At 39.4% G+C, this 23,171-nt stretch overlaps 1 protein-coding gene across 4 annotated transcripts in view; it reads right to left on the reverse strand.

The window, feature by feature from the left end:
• LOC135471789 (cadherin EGF LAG seven-pass G-type receptor 3-like) overlaps positions 1-23,171 on the reverse strand; it is a 35,564-nt gene that overhangs the window by 9,631 nt on the left and 2,762 nt on the right. For 3 of the 4 annotated variants that reach the window (XM_064751127.1, XM_064751126.1, XM_064751129.1), the window contains exons 2-12: positions 12,112-12,194; positions 8,557-9,165; positions 7,856-8,149; positions 6,051-7,613; positions 4,963-5,094; positions 4,350-4,534; positions 2,684-2,824; positions 2,263-2,357; positions 939-1,107; positions 446-670; positions 111-150 (exon numbers count right to left, since the gene is read on the reverse strand). In XM_064751127.1, coding sequence (XP_064607197.1) covers positions 111-150; positions 446-670; positions 939-1,107; positions 2,263-2,357; positions 2,684-2,824; positions 4,350-4,534; positions 4,963-5,094; positions 6,051-7,613; positions 7,856-8,149; positions 8,557-9,165; positions 12,112-12,181 — 3,523 coding nt within the window. In that variant the 5' untranslated portion in view covers positions 12,182-12,194. The remainder of the gene's footprint in view (positions 1-110; positions 151-445; positions 671-938; positions 1,108-2,262; positions 2,358-2,683; positions 2,825-4,349; positions 4,535-4,962; positions 5,095-6,050; positions 7,614-7,855; positions 8,150-8,556; positions 9,166-12,111; positions 12,195-23,171) is intronic. The other variant, XM_064751128.1, reaches the window with a different exon arrangement.

The raw sequence follows: 23,171 nt of genomic DNA on the forward strand, positions 1-23,171 counted from the left end.
CGGTTACGTATAAGCATTAGTAAACTATCTCACTGCCATCGCTGCTTTGGTTTTACTCTATATACTGTAGTTTTTTTTAGTACTGATTGTAAGAACACTCAAGCTATTACCTGTCTCATTCCAGAATCTACAAGTATAGTTTCGATGCGGCTGCAAAAGAACGAAAACGTCGTTATTCGCTATAGATGAACTCTTCTTCACTGCATTTTGCTTACCTGTGTTATGCATTGAGCATTATAGGAATGCCTGTAATGTTTTCAGTCACATTAGGATTATCCATGTAACTTTCCTAAGTTTTAATCCCACGACTATAAAATAATGTGAACATTGTATTAAATCGATTATGAAAGCTTCCTAGGCCAAAAATTATAAACTTTAATACAGCTCCAAAGGCTGAAACTTTCAATATATATTAGACTTTACTAAAACTGTCAACAGCCCCTACCGATGCCTCGGGAAAATGGATGATTACGGGTTCGGAGAGGTTGTCTATCTGACGTCCTGTCAGAGAAGCCGATATGACTATTGTGTCCGTACTCTCCTCCGTGTACTCGTCAAGAAAAAACTTGGCTGTGTTAAACGCCGCAAATTCCAGTCTCTGTACGGACCGTTGACCATCACTAGAGTTGTCTTGGATGATGCTGGACGGAATGACAATAGTTGCATCTGTCTGTGGGCACAAACAAACAGAGGGAAACTTTTACAAAATAAAACAAAACAAGGTATGTGTTAAGACTTGATACAAACTATACGCATAATCCAAATGTCTTTTGGGTATAGCGAATATATACAGTTAAATCCAACACCATGGACAAACAAAAATAAAAAAAATAGTATCGGAATGCAAATGTTCTTGTATTTCTAAAAACAATGACCACAAAACAAAACAAAACAGTTCCACTTTAAGATAAAAACCATTAGCGATGTCATATTCTGACCTCCATCGACATGTTGTTGGTATCCAAAAACGCCGGCGAGAAGGTAATGTCAGATACATTCTCTGATGTATCAAGAGCTACCACGTGAATGTTTTTTGTGGAGAGAGTCACATTGCTGCCCTCCACGACTTCCGCCTGTGCCGTAAAATTCCCGATTAATCCCACCATTCTGCAAAGAGATGAGATGTTTATATATTAACTTGAATGCTGTCTTGCGTTGCACTCAAGGATAGAAGGTAAGAAGGTGAACAGGTTTATGGATTTAACAGATCAAGATATCAGGCTAGAAAAAACACACGACGTTGTCAGTTACTGAACAAATTTTATTTATTTATTCAGTGTTTCCGGTCTTACTCCAAAATAGTTATGTGATGGCGGACTGCATTATGCTAGGTGGAAACCGGGCAGAGCCCGGGAGAAACCATAACTATCTGGTTGCTGTAAGACCTACCCAAATATTCATATTAAAAGGAAAAACATCATTTTGTAGCAATGGGACATGGTAATGCCTTAAAGGAGAAGAAAATTTAAATATCAATCAAATACCATTGAAAAGAGTATGCTTTTCCTCGCAGGTGAATGCCATAAAAAATTCTAACATGTACCTCAAGTTGATAAATTATAAATAAAGTGAGCGTCGAAATCCTGTGTGGGCGACTCCATTTTGCCTAAGAACTAGTCCTGAAGTCTTCTGTGTTAGGAGGAGAATTGCCGCCGAAGTGAAGATCGTACATTTCCGGTAGAACCCTTCTTGTCAAAAGATAGCGAACAGTACAGTTCGTTTTCCGCTTGACGATCGGTAAACCAGAATCTTGGACGTAAGTTCCGAGTTTACACGAACAAGCTGGCAGTGTTAATGACTCTCTCTGGCTCAGAGGCAACACCTCCTCAGCATAAATTACAGGAGTTAAAGATGGAGGACGCGATGGGCTCAACGATTTATGCCAGCTTTCCGGTTTTCAGGCTTTACGTGTATGGCGAGGAAAAATGGCAAAATTATGCAGCAGGCACTACCAGATACAAAAAAAATGTGTTCTTTTCAGTCGATAGTGTCGTGTTTTTAGGTTTTCTTCTCCTTTAATGCTTTTGATATTAAGAATTTCTAAATATCCCTTACCATACTTAACGGGCAAGTGAAAAGAGTTATGTCCCTTGTCCCACGCTATATACCTCTAACCAATCTGATGTGATAATCGATCGATTAAGGGTATACACTGGCTTTCAACTGCACCCACATGTATGAATTAAACGGATATAAACACACCCTACAAACTGGACTATAACATTGAACAAATGTAATTATGAAAACATACAATAATAATACCTTTGACTACTACTGTTTCGACTCTGACTTATTTTTAATACGGACTCCCTGGCATCCATCACATTACTGACCACCTCGGTGAGGTCGTTGGCGATCTGCAGCGAAACAGAGTCATCCATTATTAAAGTTAACATCTCTAGATCCTGATGAACTAAGTGACATCGAAATGCATTTACGCTACATGCGTAGTAACAGGTCAGGTTTTAGATTATGAAAAATCTGAAGCAACACATCACACCATTCAACTTTCGGAGATGAATTCGAATTGGTATTAAAAGAAAGTGTGCTAGATATTCTCTTGTGTAAATCCCATGCACGTTTTCGTACACAGGACAAACTGTTCAAATGAACAAAGGGTAACAAACAGCACGTCACACAGAATGAAGAATACAATAAATATCTTCTTGAAAGGACATAATACCTGTTTGTTTCTCAGCGAAAATTCAAACACAAATTCTAGTACGGTGGCAACATTGGCTACGTCGTCGGGTCCCATATTTGCAGGATCACTAGTTAAGGATTTTAACATCTTCAGTTGTTCCGTTGCATAACCTTCGTCTTTCTATAAAACACAACATACCACAAGATAAATTTAGCACTTTAACTATCCTTGTGGAAAGCACAATACAATAAGACAATCATAATATTTGTATCATTCGCCCTTTTGGAAAGCACAACATCACAAAAGAAATGCAACGCTTATAGTCTTCGTCTTTCTGTATAATAGCAGAACAAATGTAGTGCATCTAAACTATGGCTTTCTGACAAGCGCAAAACCGAAAGAGAAATGTTGCGCTTGTAAACTCCGTCTTCCTGACAAGCACAACACCCACAGGCAAATGTGCGGTTTTAAGCTTTGTCTTCCTGACAAGCACACAACACCCCAAGACGAATGTAGCTGTTTTCACCTTCGTCTATCTGGCAAGTATTACATCCCAAGACAAATGTGGCCGTTTAGCCTTTGTGTCTCTGACAAACACAACGCCCCAAGGCAAATGCAACGGTTTTATCCTTCGTCTATCTGATAAGCACAATACTCCCAAGACAAATGTATAGCTTTTAACCTTCGTCTGTCTGGTACGCACTGCACCACAAGAGGAAATATAACCCCTGTATAACAACGAAATACCGATGTGGGTTCACAGGTGTCAATACTTTTTATCTTGTTTTCTAGGGTGGGGTGGGGAAGGGGAATTTTTAGACCGATGAACTAGAGTAAAATCGGCAAAACTAGCGGACATTGTCAAACGCAATGAGCTTATTACTTAAATCTGCTCTCGTATGTAAGCGTGTTAATGTCGCTCCAACCTCGTCAAATAAAATGAACATGATCAGGTCTATATTGGAACTGAAGGTAGTACACATAACATAGTTAAAGATGCACAGCATAGAGGAAAAACAGAGCAGCGACAACAGTGTGGTAGTTGGCAACTTGTCACGTATAACCGGTGAAATACGGCCTATTGTCAGTCTACCTCATTTAGGGTTTTATTCTAACTGCTCACGTAAATGCTTAAACAGTAGCAAATTACATGCCACAAAAGCAAATATGGCTTGAGCAGAATTGGGTGAAACAAAATTGCAGTGTTCTCATTTGAAATTTATTAGACGTCACTCCATGGGCTAGAATTACACAAATGCTGTGTTGTCATCACATTTATCATACAATAACTTTTTAAAAAAAGGCAAAGGAACCAGGAATCGAGTACACCAGCAGACTCTTCGTTTATGCAGATATACACATAATACAAAAGAGCAATGTTCGGGTCAGTCAAGTCTTGGCTTCCGGATAAGATCATGTGATCAGTAAAAAAATATTAGTAAATAGCATTTAACAAATACAACTTGGACCTTTTAAATACACTTAGCTTTTCAATCATATGTCCTTAGTACAAAAGTAGCAGACTACTACAACGCCGTTAGGTATTCTCTATTCTTTTTCGCAGTGTTAGAATCTCAGTCGAAACTGGTACACTCCACCGATAATTACAAAACAGTTATCGGTGTCATCTGAAACGAGAGCACTTGACTCATGAGGACTTCCAATCTAATTATATCCACTTATGATCAATACACACACGACTTACACTTGTGCAATTACTTGTTTCCGGTGATTCCCACTTAACACCGTCATCGGTGGCACCACATCGTCTCTTGGCATACTGTCCTCGGGGACCAAGTGCACAAGGCAGCAGGGCCCAGCCCCTATAGCCGGTACTCGGCCATGCGTACGACCCGGAAACACCCTGTGTCCGCTCACTGGGGCAAAGCACTGGAATGAGGCGGATAGCGTGACGGCATTCATATTTAGACCAACAAGTACTATCTAATCAATTCAGGCAATACTCCTGTGTGGAACCAATTATACAATGAATAAATGCGGTGATTTAAATAATTCTATTATTTCATACTCCAACTCCAACTGGAGTTTAAAATGTGATTGCACAAAACAAACACGTTATATACATCATCAAGTATTAGGTATTAACAGTCTCAAAACGTATACACGATAATTGACATCAGGTATGAAACTGTCCATAAAGGTGAGTTTATGCTCTCCTACAATATAACTATAGACCTACAACACAGAGAGCAAAGACAGTATAACGACGATAGTGTGACAGCTTGCAAATGGTCTCACGTAGCCGGTGAAATACAACCTTCAGTCAATATACCCCAGGTAACAGGCATAACGCTTACCTTCATCTGCGCAGGTATTTCCGGTGAACCCTGTCGTGCAGGTGCACGTGTAATGTGCCCCTCCTTCAGAACATTTTCCTCCATTGCGGCATGGTGATGAAAAACACGGCAATTGTGTTTCACATAATATTCCTAAAATAACACCAAAATGCATTAAATAATGAAGTTCAATTACTGTTCCAGCAGTAAGACCAAAACGGATGAAAATAAAGATCAAAAGTCACTGAAAATTACTACACTAAGAGATACTTTTGTTGAAACCGTTATGGGGGGAATTGCAAACATGTTATGTGTGAAAATTGATACTTTAACGAGGTAACGCACGAAGAGAGAAAATAAGTAGACCTATTATACCCGATAATTGAGTAAGCGCTAGTTCCAGTAACCGTTACGAGGTTTTAACCATGATATGGCGGAAAATCTAAATTGAACAAATAAAATGCCGCACTGATCATGAAAGTCAACGGCGCTGATGGCGATAACTGATATTCCATTAATCTAATAAATTCTGAAATATTACAGTTCCTTCATATTTTTTATTAATCATGATTGTGTATAAGATGGGCAAGGACTGAAGGTAAATGGAAGGGAGTGTTAGTAATCAAGACTACCTCAGAGCGCAGGAGAATGTTTCCTGAAAGCACAGAGAGTTTAGGCCTTACATCACCAGAATGATATAGAGGAGCATATCGTGACTGATGGCAGGTAATAAAGCATTGCTGACTGGCTTTCGCGTGCAACATGATTTCATTACCATTTTCCTCCAAATATAGGACACTGGACATAGAAACAAAAGAGGGGGCAAGAAGGATCAAGACTTCGAGAATCTAGCAATCCTATAGCGAATAATAAAGTACGGAAAAGCTGGTGATACGAAGGGCTGAATATGTGAAATATAACAGAAGAATGGGCAGTGTCCAGACCCGTGGATCTACGTCTTCTACATTAAATGAGCGGCTAAATGCGATGACAGTTCGACAGTAGAGACAAATCAACTGCTGCAGAATTATTCCCAGTAACATACCTAAGCCAGGTGTCAGAGAAAGAGGGGTATAGCACATGTGCAGGACATTTCAGTGTGCGTTTACCTGTATGACTGCTCGGACAAGAGCAAACAAAACCTTGATTTTGGAGGTGACACGTTGACCCGTGAAGACAAGGTCTGGAGAGGCAAGCACCCAGTGCCGTCTCGCAAAACACACCTGTGTAATCTTCATCGCATAAGCAGGTGAAGAAATTAGACACGTTCCTAAACGGTGTGGCTTCATCACCCACCAGCGATACCTCTCCCGTATCAAAAGTCAAACAGCACGTGCCTCCCACGCCACAAGGGTCATTTATGCAAAAGTCATAATACTGACACTTTTCCCCGCTAAAACCTGGATGACAACTACAATTAAAGGTGGTATTTGACAAGGCTTCACACCGACCATCATTAAAACATGGATTAGAAACACAAGGGTCGATAAAAGAACACGTCTTACCAGTGAAGCCCAGCGGACACGAGCAGCTGAACTCTTGGCTGGAGACATTATTACATGTTCCGCCGTTCTCGCAGGGTGAAGAAACACACGGATCGTATTTGGTACAATACCGGTCATAATAACCGACCGGACAGTGACACGTGAAACTACCGTCCAGGGTGGTATTCTCACAAGTTGCCCCGTTCTTGCAAAATTCTAACTTACAGGAGTTCACATATGAACAGTTTTTGCCAAATGTCTCTGGGCTGCAAGTACAGTTGTAATCCCAGTCTGAAATGGCGGTGCAAATCCCTCCGCGTTCGCAGGGGTTTTCAAAGCATGGATCATGCCTATCACATAAACGATCATAGAATCCTCCTAGACATTCACACGTAAAACTGTCTGTAGTATTTCGACACGTTGCCCCATTAAGACAGGGTTTGTCCGCGCACAAGTTGTAGTGCTGACATTCTTGCCCGTAAAATCCACTGATGCAGGAACATTTGTATTTGTTATTAGACACAAAAGAACACGTGGAATTATTCTGGCAGATATCAAGCACGCATGTGTTGAATGATTCACAGTTTTTACCTGTGTACTCTTCCGGACATAAACAAAGGTAGTAACTGTTAACAAGGGAAAAACAAGTGCCGCCGTTTTGACAAATACCCGAATTAACAATACACTGGTTACTGTACTGACATCGACTTCCGTTATACCCTTCCGGACACTGGCAGATGTAACCACTGTCTGATGAAGCTTCTCTGAGACATGTGCCTCTAACACAAGGGTTGGTCAGACATGGATCAAATACGTCGCATGTATGACCCGAGTAAGATTCAGTGCAGTTACAATAGAAGCTTCCATCATCTGTCTTTGTGCAGCTTCCACTGTTTTGACATGGACTCGTTAGACACTGATCTGCATGTTCACAGCGATCTCCGTAATGAGACTCGTCACAACGACATTCGAATGTCTGGTGTGACAGATAGACACACTGGCCGTTGTTAAAACATGGTTTAGTTGGGCAAAGATCCTGCAAGAGGCATTTCTGTCCCCTCCAACCATCGGCACATTCACAAGAGAACTGCAACTCTCCACTCCACAAGCACTTGCCTCCGTTGGCACAGGGTTGAACTAGATTGCACACATTAAATGCTTTACAATTTTCACCTGTCAGCAAGAAGCCTGAAACAAATTTAAGTTTTAAGTTCACTGTTTTTTGCTGATACGGTCAAACAAAAAATTTCTTAATTGTGTGTCTTCCTTATGTTAAAAAAATTGCAATTTTTATGAAATTAAACCTGATCTACCAAGTTCATTATCTTTTTATGCGCTATTTGGTGTTGTGGTAATCAATCAGCTAGTCAACAAATACAATAAAACAACATTATTTTTGTTACGTATATTATGATATGCTTTATTATTACTTTCAGAATTTGGGCTGGCCACAAATTTGCCGCCGACGCTTCTCTGGCTTTTTTCTGTCCCATTTAACGTCCAGGTGTAAAAGGAATATTTTGCCCCGACTACAGCTCCATCTACTGGTGCGCAGGCTTCATCGCGTACGATTAATGAAGCTGGAACAATCTCGCTGTTGGTCAGCCTCTCGCCGTCACGTCCGTATGCAAACTTGAAACCGTCGTAGGCGTCAGAGATGTTTGGCGTTTTCCAGCAAACGGTGCCCTTTTCTCCCGTGAAAGCGTTACAAAAGTCATTAGGGGCTGAAAAAAGAACCCATAAAAACTTTATACAGCAGTAGTGTATAATAACAGCTTCATAGCCATGCTATTGGTGCCACAAAGTACAGCTTGTTGTGATATATACGTCCTGGAAAACTAAACCGGGGGAAAATGTTCGAACCATGTTTCCCAAACACATCGATCAAAGAGTTTTTTTGTAAACAGGTTCATCACACATTTGATCCATGTTTAACGCCCCTACGAATACCGACGGGAGCACTGATAGGTCTATTATCTTGCAACTATTATCTCATTTGGCATTTATCAATATAGCTTTTAGGTCAAACCGCAACGTGATAAGCGAACTCAAATATTGAAAATCAATCATTATGCTCCTAATGGAACCCTCAAGTATTCTGAACTCAAGGATACGCAACATTTCATCTTACCTGGCAGCGAGGTTACTCGTATTAATACTGAGATGTTGTTGTAGAATGGTGGAACGCCACGATCAGACACGACCACCGTGAGGTCAAATTCCACCGCACCCTCCGGAAGAGGTTCTTTTAAAAATATGTTTCCTGTTGACTTATCCACAATGAATTGGCTACTGTTCACACCATAGTACTCCAAGTTCTTGTTGTAATCATCGATATCCTGGTCGGTCGCGTGAACTGCCCCAATATACGACGAACGTCTGGCGTCCTCGAACACTGAAAACGTGTAGACCGCATTTTCGAAGACAGGCGTATACACGTTCTGCCTGGAAACCTCCACTGAGATACTCATATCATAGGTGGAGCCAGCCAAGACACCATACACCCTTAGGTTGAACACAGTGCCCACGGAATCTTCAATACGTCTTTCAGAGGTTGAAATGACACCGCTGTTTTCCTCAATTGTAAAATAATTAGCGTCAGGTAACCTTGCTAATTTGTACTGCGTCAGCTTCTCCCCGCTGTCTTCGTCATATGCATTCACAGTACACACATAGGTGCCACTGGTGGCTTCTAGGTAAATCCTCGGATTGTTTGGTTCCGTGCGAAACACAACGCTTGCTGAAGGAGAAAAACATAAAGACCATTTTATATTTGTCAATTAATTTCATTCTGACAACATCATATTCGAAAGACCTGTGCCAGCTCTTAAACGCTTAGGCAACAGAATGACATCTAAGTCATATTAATATCGTAGTTTTGCACAGGTTTCAAATGAAACTGTAGTAATCCTAGTTGTAACAATGAAAAAATAAATTCTTCATTTAAGAATTATCTAAATAGCTTACTTGAGTCAGTAAATATGGCAATTTTTGTTTACACTTTAGCAAGTATCAACTCTTATCATTTAACCCTGCTTTTAACATGTACTGTGAAATCTGTCAAATTATATATCATGTCAATTTGAACTGCTTGGTGTTTAGCACTAAGCTGACAGGAGAGCCTTAGGGTGGTGTAACCCAGGCAAGCCCCAAAAGCCATGTCCCCTCATTGCCTTACACAAAACATTGTGACCTGCTGCAATATAAAATTGCCTGTAACATGCTTTTAAAGATACACACCGTTTAGCTACAGTTTTATAGGTGTAATACGGGCACATTAGCAATGTGTACTGAGAACTAAAAAAAAGTTTGCACAAACTAAAAAGGTTGCCAAAATTTATGTCTGAAACAGGATCTATGTGAAGAACTGGGATAAAATTAGTTGTCTAGGATTGAATTAACCATGCGGCCTTAATATCAGAGATCGATAACATATGGGTTTTTGAAATGTCTTACGTGCTAATATTACAGATCCAGGTAAATGAGGCTCGGTAGCATATGGCTATCCTTAAACAAGCTATTTCCAAAGTGTGCCAACTTTTTGTACTACAAACAGGGAGTACCCAATGCCTATTTCAGTCCCGAATCGGAAGGAAGAAGGTGGGGCCTGAACACACTGACGACATTTTGATTGCCATTTTGATTACTTCAACCTCAGGTAAACCGCTCTTGGGCGAAAATATACACATATTTGTAAAGCTTAAATACACTATTGATAATTTTGTAAAATTGTAAGATGATTAATCAGAACATTGTTTTGCAGTCGTTCGCCTTCACAGGACTTAAATTAACCTGTATGTCCTGAATCTTAATTAAAAGATTATAGTTGTTCTATGGGGATAAAATATTGGTTCAAACTTAACACTATTCCAAAAGGTGAGAAAAGGAAAAGCTTGCATTTAACTAGCTATGAAATCATTTTTGACTTTTCTGTTAGAACTTGGCGCTGAATGTACACATATACAGCACCACAAACATACGCCAAGCTCAGGGAGTAACATGATCTCTGGCCTTGTAAATACATGTACATGTAGTATCCTATAATGTAATGCTCAAGACAGGTAGTGATCCCACACCTGGCTCTTTTTCTATGATAACATATTTGACAATCATGATTTATAGCCTTATATGTCTGCCTACATGGTCCGAGGGATAGCCTTTTAAGCTGCGTTGGATGAGAAAACCACAGTGAAGTAATAATAAGCACTAACGTCTTGTATTTCAGATGAATGTGGCTGCCTGTGGTTTAGATGCTACAATAGGCCCACTGCCTCTCAACGAGGCGGCAAGGGCCCACATCTGTCGTTTTTCTCGTCAATTTATATACATCTATCAACACAACAAACACCTCTACACATATCTTTTCTCATACCTGGGAATATGTAGTTCACAGAACAGGTCCTATTTTAAACCACATTATATTATAACATGGTATCATCATTCTTACAGAGGTCATTTTCAGATCAAAATAACAAGAGTGCTTAAGAATTTTAAATAGAACAGCTTACCTAATTGCTAGCCCTAGATTGTATTTGTCCTTCTATCGATTGTTTGCCTGTTTCTAATAAAATGTTATAGGAGACTCTTAGTTGTGAGTCTCAAGACGCTACGAAACGAGACTCATATCGCACGTACTTCATCCCAGCAGATTTGCAATAGGATTCCGCTTATGCCTGTAGTCAGCTCCACCTAACGTACAGTTTAATATATATACATATCAAAGAACAGCCCGAGATAGTGTATACACATGTCACATCCTGTTACCTCCAGACAGAACATAGAATCGCCGGTAACCACCATACCATATGGTGCGTACTGGTACCACACTTTGCATGTCTGAAAAACGTTGTCTGATTACATTATCGTTACCAACTGATGGTAAAAATCTGTGTTACATGATGCATGCTGACATGAATTCAGCATACATATATATCTACTCAAAGTATCACAGACTAACTTTACCTTAAGACTGACAAAATTCAGACATTTCCAGATCACCAGTTGCAGGTAAATGTTTTCAGAAGTACTAAGCAGAATGCCAATAATAAAACCTGTGCAAAACAAAATTAGCAGACCAACGATCGATTATGTGCTGTTTGTTTCAGATAAAGAAAACAATGGCATTGTACTATAAAGTACTATTTATCCACTACATCAGTCTTGATTTAACAAGATAAACTTTAAAAAATGAGTAAAATGCAGCGAAATATACGTTTAACCTTGGTGTGCGTTTAACTTATACTTAAACGCAATTATACTTTTTTTTAAACCTAATAACTCCATATTTTAGAGAATGGACATTACCTCACATGGCAATGATTGGATCAGATATAATTTTCCTTTCGGGCTTGTGAAAGAAAAATGCAGAGCAGAAATTGCCGTATAGGATAAATTATCATACTCTCTGTAGGTGTCCGAGAAATGACCTTGTACTTTCACCAGTCACAGACAAAAAAGTAAAGAGTCAAAGGCTCCTGCAGGGAGACTTTTCCACGCCTGAATCAGCGAATTTGTAAACAGTATCTTTCCGGCAGTTTCGGTCAAGATGGTAAGCACATGTAATACGAACAAACCTTTAAAGCCAAGATTAACAAACGGGTCGAAAGGACTGATGCAGATGGTAACAGTGAATGTTAAATCTCCGTTAACTAGGGTAGGACATATGGCTTGCGTAACTTATACGTACCCTGTGTCTCGACGGTTGTGAGGCTGTAACACCATGCCAGCAATAACGTATACACGGCTTTACAATTCATCTTGGTGACTCATCTGGAACAGAGAGAAAAACAAAAAAGCGACCTGTAATTCCATGGGAATTATACCATTGCACCAAAAAGCAAAAGTTCAGTCATGTTAACCATTAGCGAATAAATCAGAAACATAAAAAAACATATTAACCGAAAAGCACGAAAAAAACCATATATGTTCAGATAAAGGTTTGTTTGTTGCTGATGTTAATTATGGTGTATTACACTTTCAAGAGGAATGGTTTTATTCAAAAACTTGGCTCCATACAACATGATAGAGCGTTATGTCTGTTATACCACTTTACATCTGACGATTCATTTTCGGAATTTCTAGAAAAAGCAATCCAGATTCGAGCCAAGCAATAGGGACGAAATCTGATTTAGATGTATTACATATGTTTATGCAATACCACAAGTATTTAAAATGCTGCCTTGTTCATATCATCCCAAAATTAGAAAATAATCCGTAACATCCTATACATTGTCTCTTTATTGATTATTAAAACATTCATATATGTTTTTATTGCATCTCAGTTTAACATTCGTGGTAGTTCGATCAGTAGATTACCCTTAACATTTCTCAAATATGATAAGCTCTGAGGCCATCTTGACAGGTCTAAACTTGTAATCCATGTAAAGGTGGACGTGGGCCGAGTGGGCGAGGTGGGCCGAGTGGGTGGGGGTGGGCGGGTTAGATGGGGTATGGTAACCTCCCTTGCAGTCGTTCCATGAAGGGATCTCCTGAGATATTACTTTAGTGATAAGATTAGCATTGCGTTGACGATGTCAGTGTATCTGTCATTCCATTAGCGGTTTGAAGTGAATGATGCATCGCTAAACTACAGAACGATAAATGTAGATGGCACCGGACAACGGACTCTGAGATGTTCAGAAGGGTTGTGACTTATGAAGTAGTGTGCATCAAGATAGGAGATAAAGTCATCGTAGGCCACATGATATCCTGACAACTGAATTTGGCTTATCTAATATACGTTCTACCTGTCTTTAATTGGGGACAGCTTCTCTTTACACCTGGGCCCGTACCCTTGAGAGATAGGCCTCGAACCATTCCTTGTAGTTACCACATGCACAGCTTTATTATATGGATTAATAAACGGAACCTGTTTAGTAAAGCAGATGTATCTTGAAGACTTGTTCATCAATATAAGATACCTCCCATACTGTAGATAAAATGAAAAGAATGTGGTACAATTTAGAATATAATTAAAGACGTACAGCGCAGACAGTAAAAACCAGAGCAGCGACGGCAGTGTGGTAGCTGGTGAAAGCCCTCTAGCAAAATGGCTTAAGCAGAACTAGGCAAAAACACAGTGATGATAATTGCAATTTATTAACCGCCACTGAACTAGAATTACTCAAAAGTTCATTTTACCTGCGAGATGAAAAAAAAAGTGTTCTGAAATATTCCACCAAGTATTCTTGAAACATTGTAATGATAAATTCGTATATACTGAGCATATACAGTATGATGAAAAGCAAGGGGCCTGATTCATTCTAAAGTGATATATGGGTTAAACCATATGTAGAACCACGGGTTATAGTCAGATATATGTAAACACTGTCAAAAGCAAATAATACTAACGCTGTTATAAGACTGGACATGTGGGAGAACACATGTTTACTCAGGTTTTCTTGTGCTGGGTTTCACGAAGAAAACCTTCCAATATCAACGCTGGAATGTTCTTCTCACCTATCTCAAAAGGTCACCACCACTAGGTATATACGACATGAGTCAAGCCAGTGTGCCCAACCGACCACCAAGATAGAACTGTTAGAAAAATTCAACGAATATACTCGTGTACATAATAAACTCTGACATCACAGATCTCTTGAACGACTATGTGTACAATTTGATTTTCATAACATGTATACGACGAGATTACTCACAGTTGTATGTGAGTACATTTCCTTATAAGCACTCACTTGATGTCAACATTCGACTTTATGAATTTATGTTTTGTATAGAATATCTATTTACAGTTTTTATACATAAATCTTTTTTCATTAACTCGTATCTTTTCTGGCACAGCTTAATAAATATCCTTTTCATTTTGCAACTAGAGTTATGTTAATCAAAAGGACAAGCTACACGTATATCTTTGTAATATACGGGTATTTTTATTGCCTATGACACAAAACACATACAGTTATGTGTGTTTAAGTTATGGCGAAAAAGCTCATTCATTCACTCATAAATATAACCGAGTTCCTGTATGTAAAGATTGGGATGTTACATATAGGGATGTGGATGCCACGTGCAGTGGCAGAGATGGTTCTAATAGGAATGCTTCATGTAGGAATTAGGGTGCTTAGTGTTATAATCTAATAAAAGCCAAAACGAAATATACCCAGCCGACATTTTAATCAATGGAATATTAAATGGAGAATGATAATGAGCGAGATTATGCTGCAGCAACACTTATGTTTACCCGATCAATTTCTGTTCCCGGCGGCATCTGGAATTCTGACATCAGTTCGTTCGTCGTAATTAGATGATGATATGAATTATTCTTTCACTGGGATTCAGCATAAAGGGAAAAGTATATGTAATATACATATAGCCCCCATATGCTCTTGCCCGGGTATTTTAAAATGGTCAGCTCGGTATTTACCGTGCCGCTCCTTACATTTAACTATAGATACGAGCGGGTAAGCTGCTGGAAGGATGTTTGAAATACTAGAACGCTTTAACAGTTCGTTTTATTATATTTTTGAATGCAATGGAGATACCGATATATGATAGAACTGGAGATCTGGAAGCTTTACGAAGTCTAGCTGTTAGTTAGGAGCGAACAGTGCCGAGTGGGTCTATGAACGACATGCCCCCGGCACAGGCACGGTACAATGGGCGACCCCTTGCCCCGACCGGCCCTCTACCGACGTCTATAGTACCGAGTGCGCAAAGAGGAAAGTAATCGTCTTACAAGCCGTCACGACCGGTCGGTAAGTGAAACTCGGCTTTCCGTCTTTCCATAAAGGCTCGGTAATTCTACCCTCAAAAAGCTTTTTCGTGTATTTCAAAGGCTGGTAATTTCAGCGCCCAAGATTAGACATATTGAGCTGAGCGATAGATTTAGTGGTCGAACCTTGTTCCGCATAACACTGGCTAATTTCCTATCATAGAGGATAAAGCAATGGGTTTCGCAGCAATATCCCAAAATGAATTATGAATATGTATTCAATGTATCTCGTAAACCATACCACCAGTTTTGCCAGTGCATGGCGGGGAAAACTCAGTGCAGTATGAGTGGATACACACATAGGCTCTATATAACAGAGCAGTATAAAAGTAGCCGGCAGGTTTCCCCTCGGGTCTTATCGTGTGTGTTATCATATCCCAGTACACAGATTTCTAAGACGTACGAAAGAGCCTGCGAATCCTCCGAACGACACATCCTCATGTCTGCTTAGCTTCTGAGAGTGTATTTAGTCTGTCCTGGTATACAGCTTCACCTCATACAAGCACTTACAGGCCGAAGAGACTGTCAGGGTTTGCCAAAACCACTTGGCTTACTATAATAACAAGCTGTATTCTTTCCGATACCTCCTTGATGCTTTGAACAACAGCGTCAATATTTATATACACCCGGCTCTGCGGACAAACCATCTACCTGGGAACATAGACAAGATCAGAGCGTTCCATTGCAATAAAAACACCTTATCAGTTGTTCATATCACGCATCCGAAGAGTTCATTCAATGCGACAGAGGAGAGAATAAAGTCTATGAGTACATAAATGCTGTTTCTCAACGCCTCCGTGTCATATAGTCTCTCTAGATTCATTTGCATATTTATTTATTTATTCATCTTTCATTTTGTTAGCTTCTACTATTATTGGGATAAATAAGGTACCTATGGAGCCAAAGCCATTGTTATGACAGGTACGTATAGATGTACGTGTGTTCCTCACGTCATAATTTCCAATAATTCCTTAAATTCTGGGTAAGTCACAGGTCTAAGATTAATGGCAACCAGATCAAATAAACAGAGCAGATAGTCTCACATAACATTAAATCTAACGAAGAGTATATTTTCTTAGAGCAAGTCATATTCACTTGTAATTTAGCGACGCATATATAGTGTACCAGAACAGATATATGGTGTACCAGGACAGATGTATAGTGTAACAGGACAGATATATGGTGTAACAGAACAGATATGTTGTGTACCAGGACAGATATATGGTGTACTAGAACAGACATATAGTGTACCGGGACAGAGTAATTGTGAATTCTGTGAACAACAAGTGTTTATTAAGGTTAACATAGCTTTAATGTGATTTTGTAAGGCACCTGTACGGAGATGAATGCTAGATGATACAACTCATTGTTCAACTGCATACGTGCCCCCTATCTGAAATCAGCATAAAGGCTTACAGCCATATCATGTTGCGCCATACAATTAAGAAATGGTTAACCAGACGAACTGCAAGTACAGTTTGGTCGATATTTAAATTATTTTACTTAATTGCTGGCGGATTGATTAATGAGTGCCTTGTCGGGCTCCGTGCTTTTTTCTTCACCTGTATGATTGATATGCGGAAAACAGGGGGATCTCATAGGCATTGATTTCCCTAGCGGAGCGAGGCTCGCGCGGTCAAACCAGGTGCATCCGCTACAAAACACAACTACATATATCACGAAAAGACTTGTGTGTTTTTAACGGCGACCACATATAAGTTGTTTATATGGCAAAGCCCTCCTTGTTTTTATCCAAGCCATAACAGAGCCATACGATGGGACTATTGGATGTCTGAGCTGATCACAAAAATTGATTTAATGTCGACAGTTAATCGTCTATTTAAGTCCACGGGAAGATAGCGGGATTTGGGTTCCCAGATCCCCGACAAAATCTGCGAACGCGATGTGCCAGTTTTTGCCGTTGGTCTACTGCGGCTACACACGAAATAAGATGAACCAAGACGAAGTCAGTTTTTGTGTCGTTGTGAAGCGGTTAAGTTTAAGCTTTATACCACCGATAAACGTGCGGTTAGGTAATAGGAGATGGGCTGTGGACGCTCCCTCCGCGGGTATAAATTAGGCCACGCCGACATGCCATTAACTTCAACCCGTATTTTATCGAATTTGACATGTTCGAGTTAGGTTCGTGTTGACAACCAAATGTAGGCCCCTTACTTAAAAACTTCAATGGCTCCTTCCTACCGGAACGGAAAGTTATCAAAAACTCACATCCCAAAAAACGCTTAGTCAAAAAGAAGAAGAAAAAACAATTCAGCAATGTCAACTTCACTTCGATAGAACCACAGATACGAGTTACTTACAAGAAGGTTTTATTATGGAATCGTGCTGAACATATTACTTTCCCCACAACATTTAACACTCTACAATATAAAATTATAATTTCATTTTTTAACATTAGCATCCTGTTTGAAGTTCATGGCTTTAAGTATACAGCTTTGTGACCTTCTGAGAGTTACTGCATCACCGCAAATATGATAGTATCTTACTACCCAAAAGATGACAACATGGTCTGCTTTCTTCGTAGCATGGAATATAAAACATGAACAACAGAACTTCAGCAGAAAGCAGTGGATCGATGGGTTTACTCTGTCCCACTAGGCGGCGCTATGTGTATACATAGGTTGCGTATTACGTATATGTATATTAGTATAAACTAAGTTTACCAGCTTGATAAAGCATTGAAGAAGGAGTCTAACGAGAAAAAAATAAGCTATTCAAAGCAAATGCAAATCATCACATGTTAGTTTGAAGTGAAACTTATCCTCGTATAACTCAATTTTCCTACAGAAAACTGTCGGGCCTGCGGATTTGTGGCCCTGTACTCAGATTGTATCCAATGGAATGTCGTGGTATATGCATCTTGAGAAATTTCGTTAAACGCAGGTTGTGAAGCTCACTGAGTTTATTTTACAGATGGCGCATTAATTCATCTTTTACAAATCGATTTTGTGCATTAGAGGAAAACAGACCGCAAACCCTCTTAGGGGCACTAGATCGGCAGTTATGCCAGCTGAGTTAAACATGCAGGCCGCTGCACAACCTTGGTGAAAGGGGAGACCTACTTAGAAAGGTTTTGAACTAACGATCTTCTGAATGGTATATATGTGGGTCGAGCTACTATGACATACAGTATGAATATGGTCCCAGAAGTTGAAGAGCCAAATTCCAATTGACCAAGAAGATATTAGGTCAATATTAGCTTCTGACACTATACATGTACACCTTGCACAATGGCAATATTCAAACTTCAACTATACTTAAACTAACCGCCTAACTGTTTCGAAACATCATGACAAGAACCAACTACAAATATATCTTGAAACTATAAACAATTTTTCCTGTGAACTTCAAATGATATCTTATATACCCAGCCTGTATCAATGTTAAAAAAGATATTGTTGTCTTTATACCTCCGCTATTCTTGCGCCTGTGGATTAGCGAATCGCAACTGATGCGGTTACTAAGGGCTGGGAAATTTTCGACAAACTACTCGAGTCAGACAGTGCTTCCAATTTGTGGTAAAGATATTAACATAGTTTCCTGGTGACCCCGCCTTAGACTTCCAATATTATGCTATAAAGTAGCGGTGAGCTGTAAGGTTATATATATATATATATATATATATATATATATATATATATATATATATATATATATATATATATATATATATATATATATATATATATATATATATATATATACTCGTCGTAGAAAAACCACCACAAAGGAAAGGAAAAGGCATTTAGGGCAGCGAGCTAGGACTTAACTAATTCTAACAACGTTCTGTTGATGTTTACAATATTAAATTAGGCAGAACATCGAAAAGCAGACATAACATGCCAGAACAATTAGGTAAAGACACAAAAACAATGAATTTACTATGTTCTTCTGAAACACTGTTGTTGTGAATGAAACACAGAGAGCTGTGTAACGCTCACGTGTAAAAAGATTACTAACTCATCCGCAGTCTGTACGATGTGAACCTGTCTGCACCACTACAGGGATACCACTAATTACACTTTGCCTCACGTGCTCCTTGTTTTTGTGGAACACAGACGTGGTCTCCGCCTTTGTAGCTTTGATTTTAATATCTACTAAGCTCATCTAAATTAGGATCTAAGCGTGACTATATACTTTACTATTATCCGTTTACTATTCATCGCTCAACCACGAGGAATATACATTTTGCTTTCAGAGAAACAAACGGTACTTAAATACTGGAAAGGTATGCAAGCTCATCAAATAAAGTGGAGTACTGCTACGATATCAGTTGAAATTTCATGTACCGTAAAAGCAAACTTCAACAGGTCTTTGACAATGAACAGCTGCTCTCTGGCCATCTCCCTACGAATAGGAGTTCATAGGCTTTTTCATGTCTGTTAAACGTTTTCAGTTATAGGCTACTTTCACAAAGACGAATTCAAGTCTGTCGTTTAAAATCAGAATCACCACTTTAAATTACCTGTATCCGGACCACGTGGTGTACCTACATACGAAGGTTCAATGACATTCCAGCATCATAAGGATTTAATCTGACCTGAGGTACCACGAGGCGTCACGTAGAAGTTTGAATGACATGCTAAAAGTACATCACATGCTGAGGAAAATCACGCATCGTATTGTTCTGTTTTTCTCCCATCTCCACAAACCTTATATTCGGTTATGAGAGACACATATAGCCGTCTAAGAACGTTAACTCACAGCTTAGCAACAGCAATACTAGCTGTAATTTTAATAACGTGTGCATTTTGTGTTTTTTTTCTAACTTTTCGCAGTAATACAAGCTATTCGATGCCACATAAAACAACAAACGTTTCAACATATACTTTCACAAGTAGGATTCAACTAGTAAGTGATTTGCGTTGAAGGTTTACGAAACGTGTTTCTTTTAGCACTAGGCCTACATGTATACTCTTTTCAAACATACAGCTCTCTTAGTATATCAAGACTGGTTTTGGAAACGGATCATTTAGCGTGTTAATAATCCTTGTTTACGTGAAAGTTCCACCCGAAGTTATTAGTAACAGATTTTTATCCCTAAACAGGCACTTGTAAATGAAAGCTGACCACCATGAATAATCCGCGTACACTTGTGTTTTAGAGCTCTTTCACATAAATCGACCGATGGTGGCGGTGCGCATGTCCACTGGCATACCCCCCATAAAGCTAGCGAGTGATCCGAGGTCTGATACCTCTCCGAGATCTATCTTTGTTCTATCGCCTTTTGGCCCACCCGACTTCACCGTCCTGACACCGGTTTGTTTCAAGCTCCTGTTTGCCCTCTCAGTATGCTCTGACATACGGTTTGTCCACAGACGCCACAGCCATCGTCTTGCTTGACGCTTGAGTGTACATATGTCGTATACATTGGCTCACAACTTGATTCAAACTTTTACGACTTAGCCACAAGGTCGCCGCACCCACTTTAACGAGAATATAAACTATAACTGTATTTTAATTGTGATTCTCGTGTCACTTTTTCCCAGCCTTTATCCCAAGTTGAATAAAACAACTTCAAAAAACACAACAGATGGATTTATATCGTCAAGCTAGATTTGTCCTCAGCACACACTTAACGTGCCTACAGCATACAGTTCAACTTTAAAAACACGAAACAAGCTACGTGAGTACTTATTAATGCAGTCTACGTTCATGTGTATGGGCTCAATAGTGAATGACTGAACTTTTCATCGTGTGTCTTATGTCGTAATGAAGAGCATATCATTCTACTATTTTCTCAGGAAAGCATAATCCGTCGATCCGTCGAATCCGTCGAAAATCAACCAGAAAGAAAAACTAACGATTATAGTTTATTTCTTTTAGGGAATCGTCTATATACAGCTGTCTCTTATACTCGCTATCAAAATTGCCTTCAGTGTAACAACCCAAGCTCAATACGTTGATATGTTGAATGTCCATATTATTACAAGGAAAATGCAGTTAGAATACTTTTTCTAATTCATAATGTTAAACTCCATAAGTTTCGACATCAAGAACTCATTGCGTCGGAAGGCGATATAATTATTCAAAAGCAAGTAGATGCTGGACCATGGGCTTGGGGAGCAATTTGTTTTACAATGGCTGCACCAACAAGCGGTTAGATCAAATGCCACGCATCAACACAGCCTGTACATGATTACATGGCTTTAATTTCCTAACATCCATCTCTAGCTCCATACCGCCGTGAGATCATATACTACAAGAGATCAAATAAAATTCATTTATTAAGGTTATATCATGCTAAAACTTGCAAACAAATTCAAACATGGAAATGTCAGTAACGGGGTTTACAGTTAAGTCGATAGCAGTTTAGGTAACTGGTGTCGCAATCCGTCAAAACACGTTGAACTCCGTCCAATATCCAGCTTATGGACTTTAACATTATGAGTTAGAACACTTCGTTTATACAATATAATAATGTAGACTTTCATCATATCTATTTGTCCAGCTTGTGTTGTTACGTTTCACTGACTACCATTTTTGGTAGCGAGGATGACTGATTTCACAGAGAACTGAATATAGGCGACTCGCTAAAAGAAATCTATGGATCATGTGTCAGTACCTTGTGATTGGATGACCAAAAGCGATCCTAAGAAGACCTGGCACAGTACTGTATTAATGTTCCACTTCATTAATTTCGTAACCTAGTGCAGTCCATGTCCTATAGGATATGTTGAAGCGTACCACTTCAGCTAAGTATGCCGCGCTTTATGACACAAATAGCAAGATAATGACTGATGGAAAAAACCCTCACAGATAGAGTTAAATATAGCCTTACAGTTGATATGAACCGTTAGGATAATGTAGATTTCTTGACGTTATCTGCTACAGCAACATTTTTGTAATTTGTGCAACCGCATAACAAAATATTGTATACATTTTTACTATTTAATCATTTATTTATTTACTTACTTATCTACGCACAACTCATTATTCATTATATATCAGAAGCAAGAATAATGCAGGTAGCGACATAGAAGAGTTCAGTCACTCGTGGGTCCACACGTACATGGTTTTATAATAATCGTGTGTTTCCCAGAAATGGTATAAAATGCTTAATGACACTAGATGAATTGACAACATACGTGTTCACTTTTATGTAAGTTGGAATGAATATACTTTTCACCATCCAACAGAAAGACGTCACCATCCCCCCCCCCCCCCCAAACACACACGCACTCCTTCCATACCCTGCAAACTGTTACAGGTGTGGCGGTGTAGCACCATGGGTAAACGTGGCACAAAGATAGTACCAAATTCTCATTGGTAAACATGACACACACAAAGAACATCACCTCCATGGGTAAATGAGACACACAGATTACACCCCGCGGGCTAATGTGACAATTAGATTACTTCTCCATGGGTAAACGAGACACACACTTCCATGGGTAATTGTGACACACCAAGACTACAACATCTCCATGGGTAAATGTGACACACAAAGAGGACAACATCTCCACGGGTAAATGTGACACAGACACAGAATAATATCTCCACATGAAAATGTGACATACATAAAGGACAACATCTCCATGGGTAAATGTGACACACAAAGAGGACAACATCTCCACGGGTAAATGTGACACAGACACAGAATAATATCTCCACATGAAAATGTGACATACATAAAGGACAACATCTCCATGGGTAAATGTGACACACAAAGAGGACAACATCTCCACGGGTAAATGTGACACAGACACAGAATAATATCTCCACATGAAAATGTGACATACATAAAGGACAACATCTCCATGGGTAAATGTGACACACAAAGAGGACAACATCTCCACGGGTAAATGTGACACAGACACAGAATAATATCTCCACATGAAAATGTGACATACATAAAGGACAACATCTCCATGGGTAAATGTGACACACAAAGAGGACAACATCTCCACGGGTAAATGTGACACAGACACAGAATAATATCTCCACATGAAAATGTGACATACATAAAGGACAACATCTCCATGGGTTAATGTGAC

Source organism: Liolophura sinensis, chromosome 7 (genome assembly GCF_032854445.1).
Source record: "Liolophura sinensis isolate JHLJ2023 chromosome 7, CUHK_Ljap_v2, whole genome shotgun sequence".
In the NCBI taxonomy this organism is placed as follows: domain Eukaryota; kingdom Metazoa; phylum Mollusca; class Polyplacophora; order Chitonida; family Chitonidae; genus Liolophura; species Liolophura sinensis.